The sequence below is a fragment of the Epinephelus lanceolatus genome, chromosome 9 (assembly GCF_041903045.1).
Source record: "Epinephelus lanceolatus isolate andai-2023 chromosome 9, ASM4190304v1, whole genome shotgun sequence".
NCBI lineage: Eukaryota > Metazoa > Chordata > Actinopteri > Perciformes > Serranidae > Epinephelus > Epinephelus lanceolatus.
The window spans coordinates 21,931,115-21,946,993 of record NC_135742.1 but is presented as its reverse complement, the minus strand read 5'-3'; the positions used below and the strand labels follow the sequence as shown (position 1 = coordinate 21,946,993).

The 15,879-nt window shown below is 41.0% G+C and overlaps 1 protein-coding gene across 5 annotated transcripts in view; it reads right to left on the bottom strand.

Moving 5' to 3' along the window:
* ntrk2a (neurotrophic tyrosine kinase, receptor, type 2a) overlaps window positions 1-15,879 on the bottom strand; it is a 128,525-nt gene that overhangs the window by 60,217 nt on the left and 52,429 nt on the right. The window contains exon 12 of one of the 5 annotated variants that reach the window (XM_078170686.1): window positions 3,010-3,089. The exons of the other annotated variants lie outside the window; for them this stretch is intronic. Within the exon in view, the coding sequence (XP_078026812.1) occupies window positions 3,043-3,089 (47 nt within the window). The 3' untranslated portion in view covers window positions 3,010-3,042. Of the gene's footprint in view, window positions 1-3,009; window positions 3,090-15,879 lie in introns of those variants that run through there. 5 annotated transcript variants of the gene reach the window in all.

Sequence of the window (15,879 nt, the reverse complement as noted above, 5' to 3'; positions counted from 1 at the left end):
TGCATATGTGATGCACTTAAGCACTTGACATGTGCATGCAATTATTAATTCATGTGTACGATTGTGAATATAAGCATTTATCTGTCCCCATAATGTAACTGAGATGTGCAGCAGCCTATCTGCTCATGTGTCTAAAATGAACACGTGTGCGCAACATGGCCACATTGAAAAAAGTGTATTAAGATATATATTTATAAAAGTCAGATGCAGCCCAATGTATAAAGGTTTCCTATGTGCAGTATAAATGTTCCTGGGCCTCTATGTGTGCACATGTGTACTATTATAGACAGATGTGCATGCATGACTGCATCTGTCTCTCAGAGAGGAAAGGTGGGTGGAAGGCAGCTGATGATTAATTTAGCAGAGAGACCTCAATTTATGATCTAGTGTGTATCAGTATTGGAAACTGACAAGGTGTGTCTTCCCCAGTGAGATTCAGACAAGGAATGTAACATCTTTAACATACTGTACTGTAAAATGTTTCCCCCAAAAAACCACTACCAACATGGTTTGATTTATAGAGCCACTGATTTTCCACTATAACAGAGCTGTTGGCAGGAGGAGGGGGTGGAAGAGAAATCTGTTTTCTGGCGGATGTGCTGGATGTTTTGACAGGTGTGGTGAATACCTGCAAAACTAATTTGACGGTTACGTGGCAGTTTGAGAGCACTGTGCCTCCCAAACAGTCAGGTAGTGCGCTCTGCCAGTGCCACTCCTGGTGCTAACGGTCTGTAATAAAGACTTTCAGAAACCTGCCCAACTCATCACGTAGTTATCCTTTTTCTAGCATTTATTGCACGCGAGAGCGAGGCAATTGGAAGTGAAGCTATTTTCTCTCAATCGTGTTCCCATATCTCTGATCACTTTTATTACTTGTTTTAACTGTGACTTGCAGCAGTGCTGGGTGCACTAATGGGAAGCTGCTGCCAAATTCAAACAGAATCACTTTTTCTCCTTTCTTCAAAGCCATTTTCCCCCAGCCTGCAAAGTGGTTTTGGTTGCTCAATTTAATGAGCCTCAAACTTTTCTGCTCTAGTCTTTTAGTTCGGCATGCTCACTAAGAGCCAGTAGAGTGGTTGGATATCTGAGTGTTTGGAGTTGGTGTTATTATACGGCGTAATGCAGGGTCTGGAGAGAAGGTGGTCTGGATTCAAAGACTCTGAATCCAGCATTGTTCTCAAAGCAGGCTGTTCTCATGCAATGTTTGTATGTTTTCCTACGCACAGTAATGCACCAAATTTCGTATGTATTCGACATAATGACGAGCCAGTAATTTATGCATAGCGCACGCATTGTAGAAGGCTGCGATCTTGTCACAAATGTGTTGACGAGAGTAAAGAACAAAGCGGTCCTGATCAGTGCCTGTAAAGAGGCAGGTTGAGGTGACAGATGGGTCACAAAACACAGGACTTTCCCTAGAAGACCAGTGTTCGGAGCTATGTGCAATTTGAGTGATCTTTGAGTCATTTCAAGGTTACGTCCTCACCATATTTCTTTTCCTAAACCTAACCACACTAACTTTACATCAATTACATAACTTTACGTCAGGCAGGTATCATCATTCATGGGACACTAACTTGTAGGGTATCATACGAGCTCTTGTGTATGCATTTTCGTAGGATATTATATGAACCGTTGTGTGAGGATACTTTACATAAAGTTAGGACTGTATGTGTGTGTGAATTTAAATAAACGCAATAAATTTGTGCTCTATGGAAAGGATGGCCAGTATCATGGTATTAGGGTAAACCAGGGTACTTGGAATGATCGGTATGATTTTCAGTATTGTCAAAAATAAAGACACTCATCCTTCTGTTGAACTCATATGAAGATGTTGCACTGAGGATGTGTTGTATGTAGTGCACATCACATGCGACCAGAGGTTAGTCTCTGCGTAGAGACATGGCAACTGCGAGTGGTGGGGATAATGTTACAGGACTGTAATCAGCCAGCTAGCATTGGCAGAGAGATGGTGGGGAAAAACAGCACAGATTTACATCTCTCTCAGTGAATTAACAGTTTATTGAGCCCAAAGCAGAGTAAGGGATCGTTAAAGCAGTGGACTAGCTCACTAAATAACTAACAAGACTTACTTAAATGTTTTTGGTGAGTTTTCTGTTGTTCTGTTGAGTTTGAAAGATGTCTGTCTTACGATGAGTTAGCAGAGCTTTTCAGGTAGTTCTAGTTTTGTTGAAAGAGAGAAACTTGAATTTAGAAGGTGCACGGTGTTGTATTTCTCTGTTAAGGAAAACAGGTGTAAGAATATTACCTTTCATTACATTTAATGAGTTTATTGTTCATTTATTAGACTAAGGTAAAAGACCAAACTTGCCTGTTGGTAGGACAAATACCTTCATATACCGTATATGCTGGTGAGATTTCAGGAAGGTATAAAGGTATGAAAAATAGATGCCAGCCAAGCCTGGAGTGCATGAAGAAGATTTGTGAGCTGGTCTGTATCAGCACTAAGGGGCTGAGTTTCAGTGTATATAAATCTGTAGCCAGGTTGTCTGAATCTGCAGCATGTGTGCACAGAGGGTGGGGTGTGTACGGAGGTGGGAGGCATGTTTTTTGGGGGGAAGATGTGGGTTAATGGCTGTCTCTGTCTCTCTGATGTGAATAATTCATCCAATGGGAGGCTTTTATGTGTTTCTGAAGGCTCTCTCTGATTGGTTGATCAGGCTACTGCATCCCAGAGTTCTACCTGGTTGTTCTACCTTTAGAAGTTGATAATGGACACCATCCACCTGACAACTGTGTGTGTGTGTGGGTGTGTGTGTGTGTGTTTGTGTGTCTGCTAAACCCTGTGACCCCCTACAGAGTCCACTCCCTTCATCTTTTATACATAGCTCCTTTTTTTGTTTTGTTGGTTGGATATGTGGATGCCCTGTCTCCTGTATCTCCCCCCATTTTCCATTTTCTCCCACAATCACAGTCTCACGCACACACACACACACAAACACACGCGCGCACACACACAAATACACACAAACACAAGCAATCTTTCTCTTTTTCTTTTAGTCTCTTGTGTGTCCGTCTCCATTAGCGTGAGACCAGCTCCACTGGGATGTTGTGAAACAACGCACAGCCTGAAGGGAAACACAAAAAACATAAACAATAACAAAAACAAAACAATGGCAACAAAAGAAAACAACACAAGTGTAAAAATGATAATAATGATAATGATAATAATAATGCGTTTGTTGGAGAGGCCCAGTTGCTGGTAGCGTCAGTACCACAAAGACTTTCTTTGCTTAGTATTTGTTATGGAGATGTAAGTTGATATAACTACATGAAGAATCTACTTGGTTAAAACATCTAGTATGAGAGTAGAGAGGTTTAGTAAATTAGCCTAATGTTATTCATAACAGAGCAGCACCAGACTTCTTGTGGTCAGTACACTTGGCAATACAATATAGTATTCACAAGATATAGGCTCATGACTTCTTACCTAAACATGCACAGGGGAACACATTTTTCAGTTGGGCTCAGTGGTGGTTTGAAACTGTAGTCAGGCCCACCAATTGCAGCAGTGCAACTGGAAAAACTGAATGCACAAATTGACTCTCACCAAGTGCAAGAGAGCACATGGTAGACAACAAACGAGCACTCAGCAATCCCTAATTGCAGTCTCCTTTAACACTGGAGTCAACGGAGCAGTTGGATGGCACTTTTGGCACTTTCAGGCCCACAAAGCAAAATGTGTATGTCCATTTGGGTAGATAGTTGTGGTGTTTGAAAGAGGACAATTTTTTCTACCTTTTAAAGACAATGTTCTATAGATTTTTTAAGAGGAGTCTAACAGCTTAACCCCACTTTAACTCTGAGCACTCCAACTCTGAAGTGGTTGGGTGCCAAAATCATGCTAACATGCTCACAATGACAGTGCCAATATGCTGATGTTCATAAGATAAAGACTGTTTCATTGCTATTCTGTTGCCAAGGAAACAGCTTTGGTTCCTGTTTCCCTCCTGTCAGCTACCGAGGAAAACATAAAAGAAGGAATGGCCATGTCGATACTGGCAACATTTGAAGGGCCAGACTTTGGTCTCAGTTCTGTTGGAGTCAAGAGGGGCGGCCACTGAAAAATCACACTTTAACCCATCATGTCTTTGTTGTTTCAGCTTCGACTGAAATATCCTCCATCAGATTAAAAAACACACATTATGTGATGCTCACTGATGTTCATGGCTCTGTCCAGCAGCTACATCTCAGCCTCTGCTGGACAGAGCCATGATCTGTTTGGAGAGCAATACAAAAACAGCTTTGGTCTCTTTACTGCTTTACCTGGCTGTCAGACAACCTTTTCCAACGGGGAATTAAAACGGTTATATCCAAGCCACCAGACTCCACTGAAAAAAACAGTGATTTTACTTATCAGAACACTGGGGTTGCTGGTCTAATGTGGGCTCAACTGGTAAGTGTGTAAGGTAAAGTGGAGCAAATATTCAAATAAAGCGTACACGTACACCAATATTGATTTTCCTAGGTGGCTAAAATACATTTTGCTGCAACCCTCGTCTACAGCGGTGAGACACTTTGGGCTCTAATTTGTACCTTGACTCTTCGAAGCAAGGATCCAGCTGAATACTTGTGTAGGTGCACAGTGAAGGTATAGGGGATTAACAGGCCCAGGACTCAGCAGAGGAATGTTGCATCAAAGAAGTTTATATATCTTTAAAAGTTACAGTTATGGCCAAAAATGACAACAGAAATAAACAAGTCAATTTTCCATATCTACCTGGAAGTGATTGTTGTATTGTTGTTGTTAGTGTGTTGTCACAGTGATTTAATCTATAATGTTTACCATTTCCTTCATCTTGCTTATTAGCTCTAAACACAAAGTACAGCTGAGGCTAATGGGAATGTCATCAGTTTATTGGACAAAGTAGTTGGGATATTTCAGTCTGGACAAAAGTGGTGGACCCACTGATCGAGCCAGAAATGTCATGAATTGTGACTTACTATCGCCCTTATTTAATCTCATCTCCAAAGACAGATAGAGATTTTACATAAATCCAACAGTTTGACTGGTGCAAACACTCCATCATCTCTGCATGTGATGATGTCGACTATATTCATTTATCAGTTGTGCAGCAAAGGTCACAGCCACTCTGATTTTTTTTATACAGATCCACAGAAGAGAAGCTTCCCAGTAAAGATTTTATTTGTTTAAAAAAATAATAATAAAATACTCGCAGTAGGGATGAAGTGACCTTTTACCAAAACCTGAACAATAAACGTATTGATCCGACACTCATCTGAACTTCACTTCATGGTCCTCAACCTTCCCACTGTGCCCCAATCAATGGACACACTCACACCTACTCACACCACCTACCTCGTGCCAGAGAGCACAAAGGGCTGTTTAACATATCTCATTGTTTCAACTTTGTGTAACATCTGTGCATGCAGAGACACACGCATACATAAAAGATAATCAGCTGCATGTTTCTTAGTAAAAATTGCAGGCTGATACCAACACCTGGCATGTCACCGGGGGGAGTCCGTGCCAGCCAAACATAACAGCCTTATCTGTGCTGGAGGATTATGTGTACATTACCAACCTGTCAGTTTACGACAGAGGCTGAGCCAGCCAAAAGAAATAAAACCTCTCTGCTGGATGTGGCATTAAGGTTTAAATTCATCCTAAATATCTGCGAGAAAATGAGAAATGTCACCAACAAACCTGGAGCCAGAGTTTGTGTGTGAGGAAACTGTTGGAGGTTTAAGTGAGTCATGTCTTGCAAAACATCAAACAGATGAGAGGAGAGAGATAGCGATGGCGTAAAAAGAGAATAAAAGTCAAATTCCAGGTGTGTCACAGCAGTGGTTTCAATTTAATTTCATGTAGCAGCTTTGTGTCCTCAGGGTCTCACTTACATTTCTTTTGATTTGCTGCTGCAGTGCTACAAATTCCTGCCTAGATAAAGCAAAAGAAACAGTGCTTCTAATCGTTTGGACTACATTTTTTGTTTGGCCTTGTATCTCCCACTGTGTTTTAGTGGACAAGTGTGCCAACTCATGCGGTTTCTGAGATTTTAACATTTAGTTTAACAGTGGAGGTAATTTTCTTGTAGTTGTGGTGTGTCCCTTCCAGGAGGGGAACAGCTCTGTCAAACTAAAGAGAGTTTTGGTAGTCCTCAAATTCACTTCACTTTATGTAGTAGTTTAAAAATCATGTAGCACTAAATCCAAATCAAACAGAGACGTGTCGCACAAGAAAAATACTCCATGTACTTTAATAGAGAACTCAACTTGTGCCGTTCAGGTAGGATGGAGTGCTGCTGTTTGGCAGCTTTTTTTTTTTTTCCTATGAATCTCAAGGTGAAAAATATGAGAGTAAATCATGAGAGAAATACAGGATGTAGAGCATTATGGTCATTAGGCTTAAACACTGTTCACACTTGAACCATAACCAGTACTCAACAGAACCTTTTTTCAGTACATAACAAAAATGTAATTTTTGAACAAGCTGCAGGGATGACGTAGTAGACTTAAATGCAATTCTCTGACACACAGAGCTAATTGTCTGTCTCTGTTTGTCTGTCTGCTTCTGTGTTTGTGTGTCTTGCAATGATAAGAAGCTATTACTAAAATAATATGGAAAGGAAAAAAGACAATGCGCCGCAGCTATAGCAGCAGATTGGTGCTGCAGTGATAGTTCTGGCTGAAGTTGAACCTGGCGACTCTTCAGAGCTTCCAGGTTTGGGGCACTCCGCGGCACGTTAGCCTCTTTTATCTCCGGCGTTTTCACCTAAATATGCCCACAGGTACCGAAAATTGGCACCAATGGAAATATTGTAATTCTTTACGTGGAAGTACCAATGTAATTTGTTTGGTACCCTTAAAGTACCGAGTTCGGTATCCAACCCTAATGTGTGGGATTAAAACCACATGAGATTGTGCAAAACCCTGGATTATGTTTAGTGACAGTTACAGGTAATCTGCAACTATTTCAATAATCAATTGATCTTTTCAGATAAAAATTAGACATTTGAAGACATCACCTTGGGCTCTGGGATCCTGTTTTAAGTATTTATTCCCTCAATTTTTTGACATTTCATAGACCAAATAATAAACTGATTACTCAAGAAAATACTCATAACCAGTAATAAAAAACAGTCGGAAGTTGCAGCCCCAATGATAACGTTTGTTTTACATGTTTAATGCCAACATTTTAATGAGTCTTGCTTTTAACAATACCAATGCAGGACAACCACATTATTATGGTTATGATTAATAAAAAAGTGAACATAAACTACAAGGCTGACGGGATGCAGACTCCTGTCTCCTGCATGAAATTCAAACCAAAAACCACAACCTTTACTTTCATACCTCGATACATAAAGATGACAGTTTCTTGCTCCCTCCATGGGCACTAAATGTTAAGAATACAAGTAAATCTTGTGGTAGTATATGGATGTAATTCTGCATAGGGTCACTGGACTCAAATAATTAGTGTAGGAGCTACAGTGTAACTCCTGTAGCTCTAAAAACTAATGAGGGCCGGGGGTTAGGAAAGCCTGGGATAGAGGTGATACTCATCCTCTATTAGCATCTCTGTTTGCTTATAAAACAGCACTAATGAATAAACCTACACCACTGAGGCATACATCCAGATTGTGTTTAATCGTACAGTAGCTGCTTGTTATGTCCTGTCCCGAAACAATATCTCCCCGTCTGCTCCGGGTTTGAGGGAGAAGGATGTGTAATTAGGGAGCTTGTGCCGTGGAAATAAAGTCAGACCAGGCGAGTAATGTCTGAGACGTCTGTCAGGACGGGAATGTAAAGGAGAAAACCATTCCAGGCAGCTGACACTTTATGATAAAGGACAGGGTGAGGCGAGCCAAGAACAACAACCTGCTTTCCCCCTTAAGCTGCATTTGTCGTTTCTGTTTTGTGGAAAATTGAGAACGAAAAGTGAAGATTTGCAGAGTAGTCAAGAAAAAAAACAAACTTGTCACTAACACTCACTTTTCTACCACTAAGCAGTGACCAGAAAGACGAAAACATTATGTTCCCCTTCAGGGAAGTTTCTTGAGATTGACTGAATAACAACCCAGCAGAGACACTTTGGGCTCTAATTCGTACCTCGACTCTACGAAGCAAGGATCCAGCTGAATACTTGTGTAGGTGCACAGTGAAGATTTAGGGGATTAACAATCCCAGGACTCAGCAGAGGAATGTTGCATCGAAGACGTTTATTGGTATCGCAGAAGGTTTCCATGTGATGGTTTATGCATTTAGCAAAGTCAGAGCTGGGTCAGGGCCCAAATTCTCAACTGCAAAAATATCTTCATCGGTCCAGAGAAGTTTCAGCTACAGACCAGAACATACAGTAAGATGCCACTATGTCACAATGACAGGCAATCCAACTGTCTGAGGACCAAACTGAAGTAAAGAAGTTCCCGAACCAAACAAGAGGTGATGATGTCATTAATACTGGCGTAACCACAGAAGGTTAAAAGGGTCTGTCACTGACTTTAATTGTTTCATAAAGGGGCTCTGTGTGAAACTCAGAGCATATGAGTTTTCTCTTGTCAAATATTGCCGCTGTGTCAGTGATGTTGGTGTCAGGCACTAACACAGAGAGGCACCTTTCAAGATGGTATGATACGCAACGGGTGCATCAGTTTTAGAGGCAGCAGGCAACAACCCAACTGGTTGAATACTGGCGCTTTGTCAGAAAACGTCAGCGTCAGACACTGACTCACAGAGGCACTCTCCTCTGCCGTTTGGTACGCAAAAGGCAGCGGCTGTTTGTAACACCAGGAGCAATAGCTGTAGTATAAAGAGCGAGACAGTTCGTGGAAGTGGATGGGTCTAACAAACTCTGGACTTTCACCTGGGAGTTAGTTTTTTAGACCTAACCACAGAGTTTTATTCCCTAAACCGATGGAATAAACTGAAAACACAAAGTAATTTAATACGTTGTAACGAGAAGAAACTGTACATTTCCTGTGTAAACAGAAGTGCATTTTGAAAAGATGCAACGCATGTAGCAAGTGTAAGTTGACGTGCATCCCCGAACTTCCAAAAGTGACACATGAGGGTACCTAGCGTGTCATATTTAGACTTGTAGGTCCACTGATAAAGTGGTGGTGTTTGACAAGTTGGGATAAGAACGTGCTGTAACATGGAGGTGGCTTAGCCGGTTAGCTAACTGGTGCTAACTCTACAAACAGCGCTAAACAACAGCAAGAGCTAAGGGTCTTAACCAGGGGAAATCGAAGGGTGGGTGCTACGCTTTCGTGACGACGCCATCCTGACATCAATGCTAACTGCTGTAGGAGCGCACTGCCAAGCGGTGGTGATGAACTAGCCAATGGGAGACACACATGCACATGTGGCTAGACCGGCATACTAGAATAAAGGTCACAGAAGCTTGGAACACACACAGAGGGAGTGTGACTTCTTTCTCTGCTCAGGATGGCATTACTCCACTGTATCTTTACATGGCAAATACTGGTTTGCTGCTATATTAATGTTCTGAATGTCACACACAGAACTTGTCCAATTACTTTCTGTCCCCTAAAGATGGGGGGATTTGATATAAAAGGAGCTATAGTTCCTACACAGCTGGCCTGATATGGACGTAACATACTCAAATTAAACCTGAAAGTCAGCAGTTTTATCCATGGTCATAGTTTTATTGTTTCAGGACAGGAGGGAAAAGTCAACACAAAAGTATGTCACTGCCCTAATGCCTTAAAAAATATATACCTACTGGTGTGTTTGTAAATGTAATGGTGTCAAACCACAAAATATAATTAAATGTACAGTAGCATTTGTCACAGTGTGCAGGCTTTTTTTTCTCCCTTATACTTCTATTTATAGACCAGCACCTGTTATATCGTTTATACCAGCAGCTGCTGTTTAATATTTCAAAAGAAATACATCTTGGCACTTCTTGTGTCACGTTTTTGATGCTCAGTATCTCAAGGAAGCACACACCACCCAGACTCACAATTTCAACCTCAAAAATCCATATCAATGTCATGTTTGGCTGCCAATCACTGTCAGGCCTTGTAGGTGGAGTGAAAAATGTTTTTCATCCCGTGACTCACTTCGTAAACAAAGCCAGTAAATGGGGCAAAAGATTTCTCAGCGTGAGGCAGCATGGTGCAGTAATGAACCCGGGCTTTACAATTTGACGTCTCTTTTGTCTGTTCCCATCTCAGTCTCGACTGCTGACTTTAGTTGGTCCCGGGTGTCGCTTCATGTCTCCACGTGTGTGTGTTTGTGTTTGTGTGTGTGTGTGTGTGTGAAGGTAGTGATTCACTTCGCTCCCAGACTCAGCTAGTGATAATGATTTAGTTTTGGAGCAGCGCAGGTTGGCAATGACGCAGGTTGCCACAGCAACAGCATGCAATGGGCAACGGAAGTCGTCCATGTCACGCTACAGACCTTCTGACAGCTACACATACACACACACACACACACACACACACACACACACACACTGTACGCATTCTCTGTCTGCATCTCTCACACAGATTCACTTTTTGTCTCTCACTCCTTCCTCTGAACACACACACACACACACACACACACACACACACACAGGCTCCATGCGCTACAAGCAACAATTAGTCAAAGCTTTATTCTGTCCTCAAACAGCAAAGTGTCAACATGAAACACTGAACAACGTTCCCTTTTCAACCTCTGCAAAAAATGTACTCTGCACTAAAGAAACATCATTTCAGCATCTTGTTGTCCAAGTATTAGTCTTCTTTCTTCTTCTTCTTCACTCGTCTTGTCTCACACAACAGTAATCAGGTTTTGACAAAACAGTGATAAAGCGATGCAGCTCATCATTATAGCCGGGCATTTTCAAAATAACTGACTGGCTTAAAGCTGTAGTTGCTAACTTTTATAAAAGAATAATATTTTGTCATATGTGCTGAAGCTGTCACATATATTAACACAGCATCAAATGAGACAGATGAGCAGTGATGGACATGATTGACAGCTGTGTTCAAGACTCCTCAGCTGTGATTGGTTGTTTTCTGTGAGCTGTGTTCGATTCAGCAATTAGAAAAAATAATAGGATTGGGAGGAGGGTCATGATGACCTCACAAACTGTCTGTCTCATTTTCTTCTTTCAGAATACAGTGACAGCTTCAACATATAAGACACAATTATTTTCATTAAAGTCACCAGCTGCTTTAAGGAGACATTACAGCTGCAAGTCATCAGTTGTTGCCATCATTAATTTCTTATAGCTTTGTGCTATATTTATATGCCTGACAGCTTGAACAATATGTTGATTGACAGAAAATTAATTAGTAACTATTATTATAATTAAATGATCATTATCGGTGATAGTTTTTTAATTGAGTTTTTTTTATATGAATATATAATCTACTAAAAGTTATTTATTTAAGTAAATATACAAAATATTCTCTGGTTTCTGCTTCTTGTGCAGACTTGCAGGTTTTCTAAATATCTTTCAAAACAAATATTACCCTCTGAGATTCTGGGACTATTTTTTAGACATTTCGTAAGCCAAATGATGGATCAGTTGATTGAGAAAATAAGGGAAGGATCATGTGATAATAAAATGATTAGTTGCAACTTGGATTGGGCGATATGTCCTGAAAATTGTATCATGATATTTTTGGGCTATATCTTGATACACAAAATATATCTTGATATTTTTAAATCTCCTCAAAAACACTTCATCGATGCTAGGACTGGGAATCACAAACAAACATAACAATTTTTCTGACAGTATTTTGTTTGTGTTTTCAGAAAATGTCAATACAATGAGATTTTTGATCAATAATCCTCTATAATGTGGTTATTTAACAACTAAATGGGTCAAGGCAAGCGTTAAAACAAACAGAGAAGTCTAGTAAGTTGATACATTTACATCACTTTGCTGTAATGCAGCCTTTAAAATGGGGGGAAAACACAATTTTTTGCCTTATCATGATACAATAACCAAAATCTAGACGATATATAGTCTCATTTTTCGATGACAGTATAAACAGTATAATATCTTTATATTTCCCAGCCCTAGTTGCAGCTCTAATTTGCACATATCTTGTGTGGTACAGCAGCAACTGAAAGGTGCTTTTAAAGATTAGTCATACATATACAAACATGTATACCTTCTCATTTTCTGACTGTATTCTGAGCTCCATCTGTCTGTTTAATCAGCACTTTCTCAGAACATACATTTGCTTTTCTGTGTAGCTTCAGACCACTTCTTGCTTGGTAGGGAGTATTTTTCATCAGTTGTCTTATGTCAGCTAAGAAACCCATGGACAGCTCAGCAAAATGGTCGGTCTTGGCACTGGGCCACAGACTGGACTTTAAGAAACACAGTAATAAATCCAACTGGCTACTCTGTGAGGCTGCTAATATGCAGCACGTTCAGACGTGGTATCAGGTTGGGTTGTTCTCTCTCGGACACAAACACATTCAAATTAAAGGCTTTTCACGTGTTCTTTTACTGTCCGGCACTTTTATCTGTTGCTGTTTTTTCTCCATCCTTCACACATCCAGATTCATTCTCTTGCTCACACACCATCATGTCCCACCATCTTCCAGTAAGTGCAGTGAATTCTTCAAATGTAACCAGTAGCTCTCATGAAAACTGAATGAATCAGCTGTCCCATTAAACAAGCATTATACTGTGTATCACCATTATGGTGGCACCACTTTATATACAAACAGACATTACTCACACCCAGTTTATGTCGTTTCAGTGGACGTCTGATCATTTTATTTTTCATTGAGGGAATAAAATGTTGCCGATAACTTCCTTGATGAGGAATATTAGCGTTGAGATTTCATCAAACATGATAAAAAGATAATCACCTGAATGTAATCCTGCCACTTAGACACTTATTTTCTACGTTCTTTTAAACAAATGAGAGAAGCACTGATGCTAACCGAACATTAAGCCAGGAGCAATGAATTTATGAAATGGGCCAGCTGTGACCTGCTCCGTTGTCGCCAAGTCGCTGTTAAAGTGTGCAGCAGGTCAGTAAATTAGTTTTGTAAATGTTGGTAATGCTAATGGGATGAAGATTATGTTTAAGAACCATCTGCAGTATGTTAAAAAGCACTGAAAAAACATCAGATAGGTTGGACCACAAATATCTTTAAAATAGGGCTGCCCCCGACTAAGAGTTTTCCTAGTCAACCAATAGTCTAGCCTGGAAATCCAGATTCAAATCTAGAAAGATTTTGAGTCTGGCCCTCACCGATACACCCTTTCTACCCACTAACTGAGGCATATGGGCCCTAGGCCTTTTTGGGGTATTTTTACTGCCTTTACTTTTAAGCTTATATCACAGTCATTATAAAGGTTACACACACATGCTATATCTTGTTTTTTTCAGGACAATCTGGGGTAACCAGATTCGCCATCATTCCATGTCCCTCTATGTGCCTCTATTTTATATTAATTTTTATATCAATGATGTCCCCCCTCAATGTATATGGTGACTACGGCCCTGTCAGCATGTGTAATTAGGCTACAGTTGTCTGGGTGCGCAAAGGTGAAGTGGCTGGTCTTGTCATACAAAGTTTGATGGAGTGTCAACTGGACAATATGGAGATATTTGCATCTTTATAGCCGGACTACAAATGTGGATAGACAGGGAGAAACACACGCAAGCCTAAGACGTGGTAAGATACGATATTCCTCACTATATGAAGTGACTGGTAACAAGATCTTTATAATGGGTTGTAAAGAAATTCGTCAGGTTTTTATTTTGTAGACAGTTAATCTGGATTTATAGCATGATGGGATGACAGCACAATGATGTGTGTAGTATCACTGGAAAGCTCTGGTCCTGCGCTTTCATGTGATATGCGTGGCATTTCTGTGCGAGCCTGCGTTCGCGAGTAATCCATCCAACAGTAATGTCAGTGCAAAGCTGTAAGAAAGCTCTGTTATACATCATTTTATTGTAAATTTATCAATTTTTTTCGCTGTGAAAACATTGGACTACCGACAAGTGCTTGGCCTTGTCGGAAAGCTACAGTTCCGCTGTTTCACGCGATATGCGTGGCTTCTCGCTATGATGCATGGTCGCGGAGAAAATTCACCGAGAAGAACAGGTGTGAATTTGGAAGCACTATGCGTCGTTCGGGCCCATAGGGTTAAATGCCGCTGCACGCAATTGGATAGCACAATGGCCAATCAGAGCAAAAAATGAGGTGATGTATTCATTGCAGTTAGCCCCATTGGTTTGCCGACCAGTGGGGCTAACTGATATATTATGCTTTTGCCGTATCTTGTTGGCAAAACAGCAAAAACGTCCTTCCTGGAAGTGAAGGCTTCTAGGGCAGTCTTCTGTTCCTCTCTCAAAGAAAAAGATAAGTGTAGTTGGCTTAGCGTTTCTTCCAAAGCTAAATTGAATGGATGTGGTCCTTCAGCAGCTGCCATCTTGGCTGTTTACTTTTAGACTCTTACGGCGCAGCACTGTCCTCATCATGTTACGCCCACCCAGAGCCCGCCTCTGTCAGATCGACTGATCTGATCGGTCCAATGGCAATTCAACGGGCTCTGCTCGTCGGGGCCAGAAGTTGCCGACACGCATTGCAGCGATTCAAATCAATCACTTGTCTACCCAGAGGTGACTGTTGTTGTTAGTGTGACATCACCGTCACAGTGAGTCTGCCTATAGGGAACCAATCTAAACACAGATTGTGTCATTATTCTATAGCCATGACATTGTGCAATCAACATTTACTTCATAATGAGAAGTTAAAAAGCAAAGAACTCGTTTATTTCCATTGAAATCAGTTTGTGTAATACACCTATTAACTGTGCTGTTTTTCAATCTACATGAAAGATGCTTTTTGTCATAATTTTGTCTTTCTTCTGTGTAACATCTATCTGTTTAGTCAGCATGTTCACAGGAAAGACACAGGCAGGGTTTTCTGAGCATCAGCTTTGTACTGCTTCTGGTTTGGTTGTGAGTGCAGACAAGGATTTAAGAACCCATAATAAATCTAAGCTTTTTCAATGTGTCTCTGGAGCCTCGAGCACATATGCTGTAGTACAAAGAAGATTTGGTTGTTCTGAAGAGTAAGACTTTGCAAGACATTACGCAGGTACGAGCACGTACTTATGTGTGAGGAAAAACAAAAAGACTCATTTATACACAGAGGACTTGATTTCTATTTCTCACATATTTCCCTCTTTTTCACTCGTTCTCCTGCGTCAAGTAGGTGTGCAAAGGATGGAGAGAGATTAAAACAAAAATGTTATTATTCTCTCTCCATCCCTCACACACCTACCCACCGATTGCCCATCACCCATCTCCCTCCACACACACACACACACACACACACTGCAGACCAGAGCTGCTGAATGTAGCATTCAGCAGTGATGGGAAGGCAGGGCCAAGAAGACTGAGCCAGGATGCCTCAGTCTGGACAGGCAAACGATCAACTGATCAGTCAATAAACCTCTATCTGTTATAGTGCTGCTCCCAATCGCTCAGTGCTGCTGCTCTCTTTGTCTTTCTCTCCCCCCTCCTCTTTTATATCCCTCCCCGCTGTGCAGAAAATGCTCTACAAATACACAACACAAAAGCAGCCAGACACAGTAAATGATATTGGCATGCATCTTTGCCAACTCTCATGCATATTCAGGAAAACTGGGGACTTGTGTTTGTGCCTGTTTGTCTCCTGGTCGCTTGAGTATCTGCCTGAGTGCAGCAGGACTAGGTGTTGATCGATATCTAAAGCCTCATTAACATAGACCCTATCATACAGACATTCATAGTACTGCCAAGAAAAAGCCACATTGATGCAGCATATACACACTCGCTGGCAGCACTGACAATTACTAAGCGACCAGCAGGACCTTGAACAACAGCACACTGTCATACCGTCTGAGGGAAAAAA